This window comes from Microcaecilia unicolor, chromosome 1 (genome assembly GCF_901765095.1).
Source record: "Microcaecilia unicolor chromosome 1, aMicUni1.1, whole genome shotgun sequence".
Taxonomy (NCBI): domain Eukaryota; kingdom Metazoa; phylum Chordata; class Amphibia; order Gymnophiona; family Siphonopidae; genus Microcaecilia; species Microcaecilia unicolor.
The window spans coordinates 70,607,936-70,627,071 of record NC_044031.1 but is presented as its reverse complement, the minus strand read 5'-3'; the positions used below and the strand labels follow the sequence as shown (position 1 = coordinate 70,627,071).

The following is a 19,136-nucleotide window of genomic DNA, read 5'->3' as shown; positions in this document are numbered from 1 at the left end:
ATCGCCGTGGGTGGGATGGTGCCGGGAGGGGGGGGCATCGCACCTCACAGGCAACTGCTCAATGAGGAAAACCTTGCTAGCGCCCGTTTCATTTGGGGCAGAAACGGGCCTTTTTTTTACTAGTAAATTAATAAATATGCACAACAGATAGTTTATCCTATAAGTTGTGTGAATTGTTTAGTGACACACCCATGGTCTATTCATGCTCCGCCCACATGTACGCCTCTTGCAGTTATATGCTATAGCACTTATTAACTACCTTTTAGCATAGCAGCTAGTTTATTTATTTTTATTGTTGTTACATTTGTACCCTGCGTTTTCCCGCTCATGGCAGTTCACATATGCATGACACAGCCAATTATTGATTCCAACGATATGCACAAGTGGCATGTACTTCTAGGTGCCTATTTATAGAATTACCAAGTATATGGCTCAGTATATCAATATCAGCCCCCATAGTTGCTTCACCATGTGTGGGTTGCTTGTGCCTGCCCAGAGACTATTTAGAGCATTTTAAGCCAAACTGTTTAAATATTTTCTGTGCGAATGAGAAGAGAGTGGTGGAAAAGGTTGTGAGATTTGAATTCAAATCTTTTTTAATTTTTTAAAAAGTAAATAAACAAAACATGTACATGTATACAAAATGAAGAATATAAAGATACAATATGAACATTTTAAAAAATATATAAGATCACAACATGATTTTGTTTTTGTAAGTTTTTTTAAATTTTTCCTTTTCAATACATTTCTGTCAATTGATCCTGTTGCTTTATCTCCCCCTTCCATTCTCCCCATTATGCTTTATTATTTAATTCTTTATATATTTATGATTCTTTCCTTATTGATATATGTGGGTTTATGTATTTTTAGATATTTTGTAATGACTTATTTTTAGCTTGTTAGCCACACTGAACTCAAAATTGTAAGGGAAAAGAAAGCACAAGACAACTCAGAGTACCTCAGAGGGAAAGGAAGGGATTATAGAGCTGAGCAGATAGTGATGATGGGCAAACAAGAATTCCTATACTGTCTTTTGCTGTAATGTTCTGTTTGAATGACAAGGCCAGATATAGCATGAGACCTGCTTGTCACAGGATGCAGGTCTTGTATTGTTTTGTCAGATAAAGCCATGATGACGGTGAACTCAGTTTACTTGTGCAGATTACTTTGTCCTTTTTTTTCTTTTTGTAAACATATTTTATTGAAGGCTAACTAGATATAATGAAACAAGGAACTATGTACAATAGTAAAGGCAACCAAAATAACAGGCAACTAACATTTTATAGTTTATCCCCCCCCCCTCCCACATACACACACGAGAACCCCCCAAGCAGCTGTTCAGCAGTGGCGTTCCTAGGGCGGCTGACACCCGGGACGGATCACCAATGCGCCCCCCCCCCCGGCAAAACAACACCTCCCCCCCCAGCGAAACGACCCCCCCAGGTGCATTTTTACCTGCTGAGGGGGGGGGGGGGGTGCCGCGCGCCTGTCTGCTTCGCTCATTCCATGCTCCCTCTGCCCCGGAACAGGAAGTAACCTGTTCTGGGGCAGAGGGAGCATGGAACGAGCGGCGCCGACAGACGCGTGTCACCCCCTCAGTGGCGTGCACCCGGGGCGGACCGAACCCACGGCCCCCCCTAGGAACGCCAATGCTGTTCAGTATTGTGAACAGCCTACTACAACCCCCACAACAGAACCAGCCTGCCTAGTCTAAACTGAACTGCAATGATTTTGCTGCATACTTTGCCAACAAAATTAAAAGTCTCTGCCAAGATTTATAGGCAATCCTACCCAGCCTCCAATCAGTTAACCAGGAGTGCACAAACTTGCCCCTCCTGACAGAGACACATGGGACACTGTTAACCCAATAACAGAGGAAAGCCTTCACAAATCTTAAGAGACCTTCCACCAACTACTAGCTCCCTCAACCCCTGCCCATCAAAGATAGTGCAGCAGGCAAATACGGGCCTCACAGAAGTTGCCAATAAAATTGTGAACAACTCTCTTTCCAATGGGCAACTACCAACAGCATTAAAAAGGGTGATGGTTCACCCTTTGCTAAAGAAAAACAACCTTGACCGTGACAAACTTGAAAGTTACTGGCCAGAATCCAACATCCCATTTCTAGGGAAACTTATAGAACAAACAGTCTGTGTTCAACTCAGTGATTGGCTAGAAGAGTGAAACAGGCTAGATCCATATACAATCTGGATTCAGACCCAGTTATGGAACAGAAACGGTCCTTATATTCCTACTAGATGATCTTCACAGAAACCGATTTGTCTCGGTGTTAGTACTGCTAGATTTCTCAGCAGCTTTTGACACTGTGGATCATGATAATCTTGCTAGCACAACTGGCAGAAACAGGTATCAATAGAACAGTACTTGTGTGGTTCAGATCCTATCTATCAGACAGGCAACAATCTATAATGTTTGGCAGCACCTCATTGCCACCATGGACACTGACCTGCGGGGTACCACAAGGATTGATACTGTCACCCATTCTGTTCAATATCTACCCCATGCCACTAGCCAATTGATCTGGTTGACGGACACTCAGTTCTACATCTATGCAAATGATGTGCAGCTATTCATACCCATTGAACCTGACATATCTACAGCCCTGAGTAAACTGATTACCTAACATCAATTTAAGAATGGGCTAAGCACAACAAACTTTGCCTGAACCCAAGTAAAACTGAGCTTCTCTGGGTCCCTAACACAAGTGGACACATACCTGACATCAAAATCTCTTTTAGAAAGTAAGAACTCCCCCTCAAATCACAAGTCAGGAACCTTGGAATACAATTAGATTCAACACTTACTCTGATTCCCCAAATCCAAGCAACCTTCAAGAGCTGCTTCTTCTATTTGCGACAACTATGCTGCCTCTCTCCTTACACTGAGAAGGAAAATCTTATCCTAGTTGTGCATACCACGATAACATCAAAACTGAATTACTGTAATGCACTCTACAATGCTCTGACTACAAAGGGCCTGCACCAGCTCCAATTGATTCAGAATGCTGCAGCAAGACTCATAGAAGGTTGCAAATGATGTGACCACATTTGCAAAAACTTCATTGCTACCAGTACAATATAGGGCTAAATTTAAAACTCTATGTCTGATCTTCAAGGCCCTTAAAGAAAATGGCCCCAAGTACTTGAAGAACAGGATCACCCTCTACTCACCTCCAAGGACACTAAAGTCCTCCTAAGGGGTATCCCTACCACACCCTCTCCAAAAGACATTACATAATGTGATACCCGCAAGTAAGCCTTCTCCGGAGTACCCCCACACTGGAATGCACTCCCTGAAAGGCTCTGCTTAACACAAGACTATCGCTACTTCAGGAAGCAGGTAAAATAGCAGAAGAAACTACTAACTTCTTAGTCTCACAAAGGCACACACACACACACACACACGAGTGACACAGGCTGCACATACTGCAGCAGGACATGTTTATTTATTGCATTTGTATCCCACCTTTTTGCAGGCTCAATGTGGCTTACAATTCATCATGAAAACTGGAAATGGAAAAGAATATACATTTGGGTTTACAGCAGGTGTTAGGTGCATGATGGTGAAATACATAGTACTGGAAATAGAAAAGAGTATACATTTATGTTAGCAGACGTTTAGGGTGCATGGTGGTGAGATATATGATAGTATTAAGTCATAGACATTAGGTATATGATAGTGTGAAAGCAAAGGGCATTGAAGAGCGTTCCTGGATATCTTAACGAATGTGGAGTTATGCGTGTTGTTCTTTATGATATATTTTGTCGAAGAGATAAGTTTTCAGGATAAGTTATCAATTCCTACCCTAGCTGAGATAACATTTAATCATCTCTCTGACCTCATGTGCAACTTTCTTTAAACTAGTCACTTTATTTTCTAACTTCTCTTACTCTCTTACCTATCTATATGTTCCATCTTTGCTGTCTATTAAAATGTTTTATTACGTATTGTGTTACTTTGTATTGTTGTTTGAATATTTTTACTGCTGTAAATGTCTACTGCTTATGTTGGTTTTATTCTTACTATACACTGCCTTGAGTGAATTCTTTCATAAAGGTGGTAAATAAATCCTAATAAATAAATAAAATAAAATCACGATGCAATAAAGGAAAGAAATAGACAATCTAAAGCCCACTACAATGTACATTTCTAACAAATAAATATCTGATAAATTACTGTTAATGTGCAAGACAAACATCTTTATATATATCTCACAGATACCTCAAATAAGAGGATTTTTAAATCAATTTTGATTATATGGAGAAAAAGACCTCACTTATCTGATTCACTAGTACACAAGCTGTTGCAAATGAGGAAAGGCTAAAGAGATTAGGGCTCTTCAGCTTGGAAAAGAGACGGACGAGGGGAGATATGATTGAGGTCTACAAAATCCTGAGTGGTGTAGAACGAGTAGAAGTGAATCAATTTTTTACACGTTCCAAAAGTACAAAGACTAGGGGACACTCAAGGTCGTTACATGGAAATACTTTTAAAACAAATAGGAGGAAATATTTTTTATTCAACAAATAGTTAAGCTGTGGTACTGTTTGCCGGACGATGTAGTAACAGCAGTTAGCATATTTAGGTTTAAAAAAGATTTGGGGGGAGGAGTCAAGATAGCGGCTCAACGCTGAGACTTCGCGGTCGCATAAGCTGAAGTTCTCCTGTTTACCTCTAGATTCAGCAATCTTAACAAATGCCGCATACAAAGAGAAAGGGGGTAGTAAAGGGTCTACCACTGCCGGCCCGAACACCTACCCCCGGTCAGCAAACGCTTCTGCGATATGTCTCTAGTACCCCAGTGAATACCGGTGAGAGGGATCCCGTGTTTGGACTAGTCGAAGGAGCGACGTCTCCACTAGGGATCGAGACATCATTATCCCCACCGGAGCTTAATCCACCGCCTTGTCCTGCTATTTTTCAGCCAGGCGTGGAAGGTACGATGGAACCGGAAGTCGGAGACCAGAGGCCTTCAGACAGTGGCGCTTTGCCGCGGGAAGCAGACGATAGGAACAGGGAGTTAGTAACTCCCCAGGCGGTGACTCTACAATCTATCTGGTCAGCTATACAACAATTAACGGTTGCGGTGACAAAAACATCCCAGGATATGGCTTTGCTGGTAAAAAAATTTGATTCTTTATCGTTAACCCTTGAAAATGTAAAAGTTGAACTATCTACTCAGAAAGCTACAATCTCCTCCCTTAATGTAGAAATAGATACCTTGGTAAAAGATAAGTTGAAGGTTTCTTTAAAGTTGGAACACCTTGAGAATTATAATAGACGTTTAAACCTACGGATATTGAATTTTCCTGTTTCAAGTGGAATTGCTCCGATTGATTTCCTAAAAAAATACCTTCTGGAAGTTCTTGCTTATCCTCAATCTGCTATTCCACCAATTAATAACATTTACTACTTGCCGGAATCCAAACAACCCAAGGTGAATCCAACAGTAAATAATCAGTCTTCTGAATTGAATTTGCAAAATATATCAGCCTTTTTGGAAGAGTCTTTATCAGAAGTACCTACCCGAAGGACGCTTTTGGTATCATTCGTCTTCGAGCAAGACGCGAAGGCGCTACTTAGACTCTATTTTAAGAACTCAAATAGAACTTTTTGCGGACAAAAATCTGGATTTTTCCAGATGTGATAAGGTCTACACAAGATCGTAGGAAAGCTTTTCTAGTTTATAGAGAGGAGATTAAAACAATGGGTGCTACATTTATGTTAGCTTATCCATGCAAATGCTGTATTAAATATCTGGGAAATAAATACATCTTTTTTGAGCCAGACCAGCTTAAAGCATTTATAGATAGCAAGAAACTGACCAGATAGAGTTTGTGGAGTATTAAGTAATAGCATAATAATAGGGGTTTTTTTTGAGCCAGGCCATTTACATCTGCAACAATGCCTTATTTCTCCTTAAATAGTTTTCTCCTTACCCCCATTCACGATTGTGGTCTAAGAAAGCAATTTATATTTTCTTATTGTTTAAATATTTCTTGAGAATGCAAAATTAAGTGAATGTTTGGAATATTTTCTTTTGTAAATCAGGAATAATGCAATCTCTGTAATTATATTGCTGGGTTTCCGATTTATAAGTGTCTATCTTGTAAATTTGAAAATTTAATAAAGAAATTTAAATCAAAAAAGATTTGGATAAGTTCCTGGAGGAAAAGTCTATGGTCTGCTATTGAGACAACACAAAAGAAAGTGGAAAAGAAACCAACTCCAAGAGATCAAACAAAATGCAAGGATAAGATGCTCCAAAACACAACCTTTATTCTGACCCAACACGGGCCGTGTTTCGGCTTTTACAAAAGCCTTCTTCAGGGGTCGATCAGAGAGTGCACAGTCATATACTGATTGACAGTGGAGCACTTAATTCTATATACAAGGAGGTATACTAAAAGGGACTTGAAAAAACTGGGAATATGGTTAAGGGTTTGGAAAATGAGCTTTAGTACAAAAAAATGTGTAAAATCATGGATCTGGTTCACAAAAATCCATTTGACACCTTAATTGTAATGATAACAACAGAAACCAACAACTATGAACAGGAAGAAAATGATAATGTTCACTTGTATAGGCATTTTACCTACAGTATTCTTTTCTGTTCTGGAGACTCTACCTTCTGAACAACATTGAGAGGACAGAGGCAGTTCAGGAAAAACTATGCAAGGCCTGCCTGCACTGTAAACCCTACAAAGACAAATTGAAGCTACTCAGCATACTGGAACCAAAAAGGGATGAGGGACTTGATAGATGCATTCAAATATTTAACAAGCTTCAATATAATGTGGGGAGTCAAAACTTTCCATAATAAAGGAAACAAAGACTGGTTGTGATGTCACAATATTAAGGTGTAGGGAGGAAAGTTTTGAAGGAAACATTACATACCTGGAATAGCATACCAATAGAGACAGTGGCAACCAAAGCAAACATGTTTCATTCCATTTAATTTTCATATTTTTATACTGCCCTACTCCATATAAAGACTCGGGGCAGGTTAGAGTCAAATGATGCAATAAAAATCAGAATTCAAAATATGATCTGATACAACTCAAAAATGTAAGTCATATCATCTTTATCATCATGTACTTTAAATCCCTCCTACAATTTAAATGTAATTAAATCAAGGGAGTGTAGAAGACTTGAATCCCCTAAGGAGCTACTGGGAAGTCCTGCTATAGTGACTGGAAGTTTTCTCTCATGGTGATTTTTCCATCCTTGGGTTGAGCGGCTCTGGGATCAACTGAGCACCTGGGTGGCATCACCTCCTGTCCAATGCCTCTGCATAAGAATCATAGACAACTGCAGTATGTAACTGTGGGTTTCTGCCCGAAGGAGCATGTTCAATGGGGTGTACCCTTTTGGAGACAATCTGATGCTGATTGGGAGCACTTGAAAATATATGAGCAGGCTTGTACAGGGTTCCTTGATGACAAATACATGGAACGGTAATGTCAAATAATCCCCTGAAATTAAGATTTCAGCTTGTCAAGGCATTATGGCCTCTTATGTACTGACAAGGAGAAGACAAGAGACAGTGGTTGACTGCTCCGCATTAGGTTCACCTGTAGATACTCCAGTGATTAAAGTGTTAGGAACAATTAAGGAGTGTATTAGTAAGGGGGAAAAAAAACAGATGAGTGGGTAAGGGATGGAAGAAATGAAAAAGGAGGTTTGCATGCTTCAGAGGCCCATAGAGGGGAAAATACAAACCAATAGGTAGGGGAAAGGTGTCACGGTTGGTGGAGACATCCGTGCCTTGCTCGTCAGGGCACTCGTCAGTGCCCTGTTCCTCTTAAACCTTCTAAAATTGCCTGCAGTTCCAGTGACCTGTGGGGTCACTGTAGAGTGGTGGAGGCCAAGCTGGTGCTGTCATCACCACTGAGCACTTCTTAAGCTGGCTTCTGAGAGTGCTCAGGGTTCTGGTAATTATCCTTGATGAGGCCCAGGCCTGCCTGGGCTCTGCTAGTTCCTACGACTATTTCTTTGTGAGGCCGTGGCCTGAAGTTTTGCCTACAGTTTTCTCCTTATGCTGTGTTCCAGTGGAAGTCTGCTTCCAAGCCAGGAAGTCCTGAGGAGTAAAGCTTGGCCTACAGCTTTTACCTTATGTTGTCTCCCAATGGAAGTCTGCCTCCAAGCCAGGGAGTCCTGAGGAGTATAGCTTGGCCTACAGCTTTCACCTTATGCTGTGTTCCAGTGGAAGTCTGCTTCCAAGCCAGGGAGTCCTGAGGAGTAAAGCTTGGCCTACAGCTTTTACCTTATGTTGTGTTCCAGTGGAAGTCTGTCTCCAAGCCAGGGAGTCCTGAGGAGTAAAGCTTGGCCTACAGCTTTTACCTTATGTTGTCTCCCAATGGAAGTCTGCCTCCAAGCCAGGGAGTCCTGAGGAGTAAAGCTTGGCCTACAGCTTTCACCTTATGCTGTGTTCCAGTGGAAGTCTGCTTCCAAGCCAGGGAGTCCTGAGGAGTAAAGCTTGGCCTACAGCTTTTACCTTATGTTGTGTTCCAGTGGAAGTCTGTCTCCAAGCCAGGGAGTCCTGAGGAGTAAAGCTTGGCCTACAGCTTTCACCTTATGCTGTGTTCCAGTGGAAGTCTGCCTCCAAGCCAGGGAGTCCTGAGGAGTAAAGCTTGGCCTACAGCTTTCACCTTATGCTGTGTTCCAGTGGAAGTCTGCCTCCAAGCCAGGGAGTCCTGAGGAGTAAAGCTTGGCCTACAGCTTTTACCTTATGTTGTGTTCCAGTGGAAGTCTGCCTCCAAGCCAGGGAGTCCTGAGGAGTAAAGCTTGGCCTACAGCTTTCACCTTATGCTGTGTTCCAATGGAAGTCTGCTTCCAAGCCAGAGAGTCCTGAGGAGTAAAGCTTGGCCTACAGATTTCACCTTATGCTGTGTTCCTGTGTAGCCTGCTTTCAAGACTGGTATTTCTGAGGAGTAATAGCTCTGCCTACAGCTTTCACCTTTGCTTGGGTCCAGTGAAGCCTGTTGCCAGGCCTGTGAGTCCAGAGTCTCCCATACTTCGTTTGAGATTCGTTTGTGAGTCCTTAGTCACTGTATACAGCGAGTGGCTTTGTGCTGTGTTTGGGACTGGGCTGGCTAGATGACGGGGAGTGCTGCAGGTGCAACAGCTGAGGCCATGTCTCGAGGTATCTCTGGACAAGGGAGCGGTACTTGGAGTGCGGAGGGGTCCCCGTGGGCTGATCCTGGCCCGTGGGTGCTGTGCAGGGCTGTTGAGTCTTCTGCCTTGGGAGCATCGGCTCAGGTTTGGCTTCTTCACCTTGCTTGCCTTGGAAGCATCAGCTCAGGCTTTGTTGCTTTATCCTGCTTGCCTTGGGAGCATCCGGCTCGGGCACCTCAGTGACTGTTTGCTTGTCTTAGGTGTCATCTCACCAACCCACTCAGTTAAGAAAGCCCACCTTCTATAATTACCCTAATCACTCCCTTCCTTCTTCTTTCTTCCCTTACTTAATCTCTGCACAATACTAAATGTATCTGTTATCCTGTAATGACAATGTTAACAAAACTATGTAAGCCACATTGAGCCTGCAAATAGGTGGGAAAACGTGGGATACAAATGCAATAAATAAATAAAATCTCTGGTCTTCTGTACAATGTGCATGACGTCAGACTCACAGAAACAGAATGAAGCCTTGTGCCAGAAGAAGAGGACCTCGGCTGGCGGGGGTTGGGGTCCCCTGCCAGCAAAGGTAGCTGACGATGGGTTGGCGGCGGGAGGGGGGGTTGAGAGGGTCGTCGGCAGGAGTTGAGAGGGTCGTCAGCGGGGGGGGGGGGGGGGGGGCTAAGTTGTTGGTAGTGGCGGCGGCGGCGCCACCGTGGGCGGGGTGGCAAAAATGTGCCCCTCACCTTGGGCTCTGGACCCCTCTCCTGCCGAAGTCTGGCTATGCCCCTGGAGTGAAGGTATTTTTGCCATTGCCTAGTGCTAGACTTGGAGGGCATGGTTTGCTGTCCCTCAGGACTCATACACTGAGTTAAAAACAAACAAACCTTAGTGTACCCCAGGAGATAACAGCCAAAAACAGTACTCCACTGCTGTGGCATAGCTAGAACTGTTTTTTTGATAGAGCCTAAAGTTAACGTGGGTGGGCATTAGGCAGTGTGGATGGTGACTGCCTGTAGTTCTGTTATATTGACGTGGGGTCACTGCGCTGGCTGTGCGAGTCTGACCCCAGTTAAAAGGATTGTGGCCCATCAATGTGCATACTGTCTGTTAATTTGTCCATACAGTGGACCTTGATAGGAATGATGTCGGAATACCAATTAGAAGAATGGATGTTAGCCACAATTAGGTTTACGACAGAATATACGGAGTAGGTCAAGCAGTACCAGGGGCCTGCCCTGAAGTTCTGTCTCAGTGACATCATTCAGCTTTGGCAAAGGGGTTCCTTGTGGCATCGGGGCCTGTGCAACCACCCTGCTCTCTCCCCTCCTCCTCCCATTTGAAAATGAGCACATAATACAGAAATGATGCTATTCTAGGTTCATTGACAGCTATAACCAATCAATCAAGGCTGTCCACTCTTTGGATTCTCGACTCCCCTTCCTCTTACCCACTGCTGCAAACTACAACCCCCCGAGTACTAATATGTCGACTTTCATAAGAGCCACATGTGGGCAGTGAAGGAAAGAAAACTTTAGCACAACTTGAGTACAAAATGCATTGCTAGACTTGATGTCTCCTCCTAGTGAAGCGAATCACGTAAGGGAATGCATTGGCCGTAGGTTTTCACTTCCTTGAAAGTTACAGGTGTAGCTTCCACATTCTTGTTCAAATGTGGGGCCAGACGATTCATGATGTATCTACTAGACAGAAACAGGCCAAGTGAATATTTTCGCCCTGGGGGTGGGGGTGGGGAGGCTAGGACTATTTGCAGGCTGAACCTCGAACTTTTTCTAGTGCGCTTGAAGCCTGTGAAACTGGTGCAGGCTGTTCGCCCGGCGCCACCCTTTGCTACCAACCCCTTTTTGCATTTTTTCACAGGAGCGAAAAAAAAAAGAAAAAAAGAAATTGCGCAACTGTAGATGGCCCTGAAAACAAAACAAACAGGGCAGAGCCACCACATGCTTGCAGACGCGCATGGCAGCTTCCCGTCCAATACAAGCGATTAAGGAACCTGGCTCGCTTGCATCCTTCTTTTGCAAAAAAATTCGTACAGAGAAAACGCCTGAGGCGGAGGGGGGCACAGTGACAGCGCCAGTGGCCGGGCAGGATCGCAGCTCTTTCCGTTCCAGTGAATCGCGGCGCTGGGGGAGCAGAACGAGCAGTGAAAGGTTCAAAGCCTCCACCGAAGGGGTGCGGGGGCCAGCTGGCTCCCAGCAGGGCCTTGAGGACGTGAGGAGGAACCTTGCCCCGGGAACACGTTGCAAAGGGACCGTAGCTGGCGTTTCCTGGAGGGGCCCTCGGCGCTACTTTACGGGGGTTCGCAGCCTGCTGTAACGCGCGCGAAGCATGGGCAGCACTGCCATGGACACGAAAAAGAAGAAGGAGGGTGGCAAGAAAAACCCGAGCCAGAAGCGGCGTATGCTGCGGGTGCACATTCCTGTAAGTGCCCGGGGCAGAGGGGGAGGGGTGCTGGGTGTGTGACATGTCAGGGAGCGAGCATGTCGCGGGGGGTGTGTCTGAGCGTGTCAGGCAGCGGCTTGGGGGAGACTGTGTGTGCACTCGTGTTAGGGAGTGAGGCTTCTAGAGAAGGAAGTTTCCGTGGGCTTGTGTGTTAGAGAGTGAGAGTGACACACAGAAACATACGTATCGTGTTTCAGGCGCAAACTGTCAGTGAGGGGTCTGGGGGCTGAATATTTTGCCGGAAGGGGCAGCGCGAGCCGGGACATTGTGAGGTTCTGCACGGAACCCGCACGTGTCGCCAGCAGCTGCTGGGGTGGGTGTGTGTGTTGTGGTGGAGGTGGGAGAGAGGGTCTTTTACTCCCTACTATAAGCCGCAAGTATCAGGCGCCTGCGCCTTGCAGCTAGAGGGGGCGGGACCAGTCCTCAGCGCCCGCATAAACAGGACTCACCAGTTGGGCTTTATAAGTATTGCTGCTCTGCATGCCAGTGCGTTTTGCTACAAAAGTGATTGTATGGTTGCGGACTCCGTAGGAATTTGTGCAGGAGATGGGTACACAGCTGAAAGGGGCTTTATTGGCTTTACTGCTGAGTGCACAAATTATATGGAGAAGAGCTTCGGTTGCTGAAACAGACACACACACCACGGCAGGATTTTGTCTGCACGGCATAAACTTGAAGGCAGACCTTGGAAAAGTGTTAAAGCAGTGCTTCACAAGCTTTTGTACTGAGCTGAAGTTATGACAGCTGACATTGTGGGACCTGTGAAGCACGCAAAGGAGATGTGAAAAGTTTAGGAAATCCACTGTAACCCCCCGGAATCCATATGTGGCGCCCAGACTTGCACGCCCATATTTGAGCGTGTGCAAATTAAATAAGACCCCTGAACCATCAGTAAAAATTTGGTGCTAGCTACCAATTATTGATGTTAATTGGCACCCATTAAAATTTGCACATGCATCTGGCTGTGTTCTATAAGGCAGGGTGCCCAACTCCCGTAGGCTTATCTCAAAAGGGAGCATGGGCGTGTCAGGGGCAATCCAAAAAGTTTGTCATCCTGGTGCCTAACTTTAGTCGATCTATAGAGAATTTCCTCCATAGAACATATGTGGTAACATTTCATAATGAGTTGGGGGTTCTTGCTCAATATTGGGGGCGTACAGCTTTTGACCTCACCAGTTTGACCGTAGTCATAATATCCAATATGAGCAGTCTGTCAGTTCAAAAGCATGATAATCAAAATGGCAAAAATTGTAGCAAAATGCACCCAGAAGAAATTCAGCAGCTATAGAATACTGGGTAAGTGTGCCCAACTTGGGTGCCAGCATTTACACCAGGTTTCAGCAGGCAAAAGTCTGGCAACCAAAATAAGGGCGCGGGAATTGGCACAACGTGCTGATTTTTTTTTCAGCACCCATTTTTGATCTTTATGTATAGAATCAGGCTCTAAACATTTATGCCTTAAAATCACACTTTTTTACTATGATGCTCTAAAACTAGATTTTTTTTTTTACTGATACCACAACCAGAACTGCTACATTGCATTTTGTTCAGCAAACATGCCACCTGATTATCCCCTGCTTTATTTCTCAAAATCCTTCTTTACAGACTGGCCCTGAGAGCCAGTGATTTTCTGAACTGTGAATGGGCTGTCGACACTACTGCACGGCAGGCGCTAGTGCAGCTTTGTAAAAAAAAAAAAAAAGGGGGGGGGGGTAAGTTAGTCCAATAAAAAAGGTAGCTTATTTTCTTTTCTCTGTTTTGATTTATTTCTATTTATTACCTGAACTGTGAAGAAAGCAAACACTCTGGAAGGGTGCCCAGGGGATGTTGATGGATCTTGTTTACTTCGTGTAGGTACTGATAGGGTATTCTAAAGTACTGTGCATGTGGTTATTAAAGATTAACTTGATAATTGATGGCGCAAAAATTAGAAAACAGTCCTACATTCTCTGCATGAAGTGTTGTGGAAGGATTTTATATGGCTGCCCTCAGTTGTACTCTGTGAACAGATCTTAGGTAATTAATAGCAAGGTGTGCACAAATTGTATAGGGGTGACCCCTCCATAGTTTGTACCTTGGTGACAGCTAAATGATTAAATTCTGTCTCAGCAGTTACAATATACTTAGCAGTCAGTGCCATCGATGCCAGCACCCTGTGAATACTCAGTTACTGATCTTGTATAAGAACTGAGCATGTGCAGGGTATTGGAATTAGTGGTACTGACTGTCATGGCTTTCGATGGGGGTTGGCAATTTTGGTGGGCTACTAGTGTCTTCACCTGGCAGGGCTTGGGGATCCCCACTAGCTACACCAATGGTGCACCACTGTTGAGTGGGCCTTAGGCTACACCTCTGTGTGTAAGTGGCAGAAATCACGTTTATCTATCAGTCATGAATATTTACACTTGCATACTAGCTTTAGTGTATTTCTAACCATGTGTATACTTACAAAGTCTGCCCATATTGTGCTCAGATTCCACTCCTTTACATGCCTACTAGCAAAGTGGGCACCATCATGTCATGACATGTACCAGAGGCATAGCCAGACACCCAATTTTGGGTGAGCATGAGACCCCTGCCTCCCACCCAGCATCTCTCCCTCCCCCCCCCCCCCAGGCAACTGGGTGTCTCTCGCCGCGCCGCCCACCCGCTCCTCTGAACCATGATTTCTTTGCCAGCGAGGGAAGGTTTGGGACTGCCATGAGTTGCTGCATGCTGCCGGTAAAGAAATGAAGGCTTTAAAAATGAAGGAGTTCAGAAATGCTGGAATGCCTGTGGGGGAGGGAAGGGAAAGATACTGAAATTCTTCAGCTGGCAGGACTTGGGGAGCCCTAACAGTCACATCAGAAAAGAGCCTTCTGGGTGGACCTGAGCCCAAAGTGGGTGGGCCTGTGCCCAGCTGTGGATACACCATTGATTCATGTACTTTTATGCTGGTTAGTTTTTATATGAGACCATTTAAATGACTTTATAACATTACCCCCGGGGGGGGTGTGTGTGTGTGTGTGTGTGTGTGTGTGTGTGTGTGTGTGTGTGTGTGTGTGACTATTGAGACCTGGCTCCCACAGGAACTGGGACAGGAGCTGGAGTGTCAACGGCTAAGTGCTGAACATATACACTGCACTCGCATTTTCAATTATGTGGAGAAAGCACAACTCATGGCCCGGTACAGGCAGTGTAGATCACTTGAATATAAAGGCACAAAGCTCCTGCTGTTTCAGGACTTTTCACCTCGGGTCTTGGAGCAGCGCTGCTTGTTCTTTCCTTAGTGCTCACAGCTTTTTTGAGAAGGGCATAAAATTCATGCTGCAATACTTGGCATGGGTGAGAATAGTCCACGATAACAAAACTTTAATTTTGGACACGCCGGATACCCTGAAGTCTTTCCTGGAACATCATAATAGGTGGGAAAATGTGGGGTATAAATGCAATAAATAAATAAATAAATAAATAAGTGGCTTTAAGGGACTTTGAGAAAGCTTGTTGTATGCAGGAGCTATTATTGGGTGATCCCTGATGGGGAACTTCTGAGGCTCCCCTTATTGTCATATTTGTTACTCTGGCTTTGTCTCGTATGTCTCATTCCCTGGATTGTGATTTGTTTAGCCCAAAAGCACTGATGGACCTTTTTATGCTGGCAGGGGCTAGGGTGATGCTACAGAGGCTGCCTACCTCTCGGACGTGTGCTTGCTTGAGCATTATGACCTTAAAAGAGACAGTAAGGCAGTCTGGTTCTTGCCACGCTAGTATCTCCGGACTAGGTACTGGACATGCGATGGCTCTGCTGGGTACCAATAGGTTGCACTTTGAATTGCCTGCCTTTTTTTGTCTTTGCCGCCAGGAAGGCACCGCGTGCAGATGTGGTGCTTGGGTCCCGCATACTCATTGTTTATTATATATTTTTTCTTTCACCATTTTTATTATCATTTCTATTTTTACTGTTATTATTATTATTACATTCCTTCTTCATGTAAAGGCTATCCAGGGATTGGAGGTTCTGGGGTTTCAGTTGATCTTTTCGTTAATCTTTTGGACTAATATTGTTGTTGAGATACAATGATGATTGGTGGTGCATCCACCTCTTTATCTATCTTTGTTTTTTGCACCATTGTTTTGGGGGATTTCCTCAAGTATTTGGTTCTGTGGGTGGGGGGAGGGAGAACTGGTCCTGTTCAGGAGTTGGGAGGACTGTTGGGACAAGAGGGATTGTTGAGTGCTTGTTATCAGTGTGGCGGTTTCTTTGAGCGTCTCTGGGGTATTAGGGAGAGTATGTGTGTGAATGTTGTATTTGGGGGGGGGAGAGGGTTGAAGAATGGGTAGGTGGGGATGGGGAAGAGTGGGACAGGTGTCCTCCAGTGTCGCAAAATTGCTTGTTCCGATGCTCTCTTCCACTTTTGAGTTGGGGTTCCAGTGGATTCCTATGGGAGTGGTGCAGCTGGGACACCACTTTGTTGTGAGCTCCGCTAAGCTTCTGAGGATCCATTGTTACCCCAACCTGTATTTTGGGAAGCAGGCAAGGCAGTGATGGGGGAAAATATTAGCACACGCTGCTCATGTGCGCAGGGAGAGAAATAGACTTCTGTTGTCACTTTCAGAATGCCTGCATGAAGTGAGGGGATGCCATATCTTGACAAAAGATGAAGCGGTGAGGCGAGAATATAATGAAGTTAGGAAGCAGATCAAAGAAGGGTGGCCCAAGACATACAACTGTACAAATATAACCTACACAGATGGGGGAACAAAGCGGGGAATTTGCTCTCAGAGAGGGGCAAAATTTCTGTGGATGCAGTTTAAGATAAGTGGATTGGGATTGGATTTATTGATTTAATATACTGCTCTATACTGACGTGTCTGAGTGGTTTACAACAAAAAAGGTGAACATGCAACATACATCATATAAATCATACCAAAACTATATAACATTTTTAAAAAAGAAGTGCTGCTTATTTCATAAAGAGTGAAGATGACTGTAGCAAATGTGACCGAGTTTGCGATTGGGATTGCTCCTTAAAGAGTGAAGAGCATTGCTGCAAACTCACAATATTTATGACAATGGTCTAGAATTGTTGTTATAATCATGGTTGTGGTGTAGGAGTGAAGACAGTATTAGCAATGTGTTGCAATTATGATATATAAGAAAATGTTTTAAAAAAAAGCTTTTTTGAGATGCGGCGACCAGAATTGAACACAATATTCGAGTTGCAGTCGCACCATGGAGCGATACAAAGGCATTATAACGTCCTCATTTTTGTTTTCCATTCCTTTCCTAATAATACCTAACATTCTGTTTGCTTTCTTAACCGCAGCAGCACACTGAGCAGAAGGTTTCTACGTATCATCAACGACGACACCTAGATCCCTTTCTTGGTCCGTGACTCCTAACGTGGAACCTTGCATGACATAGCTATAATTTGGGTTCCTCTTTCCCACATGCGTCATTTTGCACTTGCTCACATTAAACGTCATCTGCCATTTAGAAGCCCAGTCTAGTAAGGTCCTCTTGTAATTTTTCACAATCCTCCCGCGATTTAACGACTTTGAATAACTTTGTGTCATCAGCAAATTTAATTACCTCACTAGTTACTCCCATCTCTAGGTCATTTATAAATATGTTAAAAAGCAGCGGTCCCAGACTAAACTAGATCCTGCAGTGCCTGCTAGAGGCTATCTGTTAATGCTGTGGTACAAAGTTCAAGTTGATAAAATTTGCTTTTTTCTATTTTTATTCTGCCTATCACTAACCTACAATTCCTCCTTCAAACCCCAATCTTTAAATTCCTAAAGCACAAAGCAAAATAGTGTTCACTTACCAGAGAAATGTCCTCTTCTCTCAGAACGTCTCAGAAAGAAAGTTCAGTGGGACCTTTCCTCTCTATATAGCTTTGAATCTAAGCGACGTTTTTTTAAACAGGCTCTTTGAAGCTAACTCTGCAACCTATGCAAATATTCTACTTCCCCACACTTTAGTTAACACCTAATTGAGGTCGCTGGACTTGCTACCTCTCCAGCAGCCAAAGAACAGAAAATAACTGCCTTTTAGAACAAAAGTTTTTGGCTGTTAAGTTTCTACCTCTAGAAAAGGTTTCAGTTTAAAACTATGGGGAAAATGCCTATTTCTAGAGAAAATTTCAGTTTAAAACTATGGGAAAAGGGTTGTACACTATCAGGCTTATTTCCAAAAGAGAAGGGCGCCCATCTACCAATACAAATCGGGAGATGGGCGTTCTTCTCTCAGAGTTGCCCAAATCGGCATAATCAAAAGCCAATTTTGGGCGTCCTCAACTGCTTCCCGTCGTGGGGATGACCAAAGTTCACGGGGGCGTGTTGGCACCGTAGCGAAGGTGGGACTGGGGTGTGATTAGGAGATGGGTGTCCTCAGCCGATAATGGAAAAAGAAGGGCGTCCTTGACGAGCACTTGGCCGACTTTTACTTGGTCCATTTTTTCTTGCGACCAAGCCATGAAAGGGTGCCCGAACTGACCAGATGACCACCGGAGGGAATCGGGGATGACCTCCCCTTACTCCCCCAGTGGTCACCAACCCCCTCCCACCCTAAAAGAAAACTTAAAAATTTTTTCCACCCTCTATGCCGGCCTCAAATGTCATACCCAGCTCCATGACAGCAGTATGCAGGTCCCTGGAGCAGTTTTAGTGGGTGCAGTGCACTTCAGGCAGGTGGACCCAGGCCCATCCCCCCCTACCTGTTACACTTGTGGTGGTAAATGTGAGCCCTTCAAAACCCACCCAAAACCCACTGTACCCACATGTAGGTGCCCCCCTTCACCCCTTAGGGTTGTGGTAGTGGTGTACAGTTGTGGGGAGTGGTTTTTTTTTTTTTGGGGGGGGGTGGGGGGCTCAGCACCCAAGGTAAGGGAGCTATGCACCTTGGAGCAATTTCTGAAGTCCACTGCAGTCCCCCCTAGGGTGCCCGGTTGGTGTCCTGGCATGTCAGGGGGACCAGTGCACTACAAATTCTGGCTCCTCCCACGCCCAAAGGGCTTGGATTTGTTCATTTTTGAGATGGGCGTCCTCGGTTTCCATTATTGCCGAAAACCGGGGACGACCATCTCAACATTTATGTCGACCATCTCTAAGGTCGACCTAAATGTTGAGATTTGGGTGTCCCTGACAGTATTATCGAAATGAAAGATGGACACCCATCTTGTTTCGATAATACGGGTTTCCCTGCCCCTTCACCGGGACGTCCTTAGAGATGGGTGCCCTTAGAGATGGTCGTCCCTGTTCAATTATGCTCCTCCACGGCAACTAGTTAATAATGCTTGCTTTTCTCGCTCTCTTTTTATTCACCCCCTTAATACTAAACTAGGTCCTGCTTGCTTTTCCCCTTCTCTCTCTCTTTTTATTCCATCTTAATACTAAACTAGATCCTGCAGTGCCTGCTAGAGGCTATCTGTTAATGCTGTGGTACAAAGTTCAAATTTTAAAACTAAGGGGAAAAGACTATGGAGATTAGTTGATAAAATTTGCTTTTTTCTATTTTTATTCTGCCTGTGACTAACCTACAATCCTCCTTT

The 19,136-nt window shown here is 44.4% G+C and overlaps 1 protein-coding gene across 4 annotated transcripts in view; it reads left to right on the top strand.

Moving 5' to 3' along the window:
• The first annotated feature begins 11,071 nt into the window (after positions 1–11,071).
• PRKAG2 (protein kinase AMP-activated non-catalytic subunit gamma 2) overlaps positions 11,072–19,136 on the top strand; it is a 635,875-nt gene continuing 627,810 nt past the window's right edge. For 3 of the 4 annotated variants that reach the window (XM_030198257.1, XM_030198237.1, XM_030198228.1), the window contains exon 1: positions 11,073–11,580. In XM_030198257.1, the coding sequence (XP_030054117.1) occupies positions 11,488–11,580 (93 nt within the window). In that variant the 5' untranslated portion in view covers positions 11,073–11,487. Of the gene's footprint in view, positions 11,581–19,136 lie in introns of all 4 variants that reach the window. The other variant, XM_030198247.1, reaches the window with a different exon arrangement.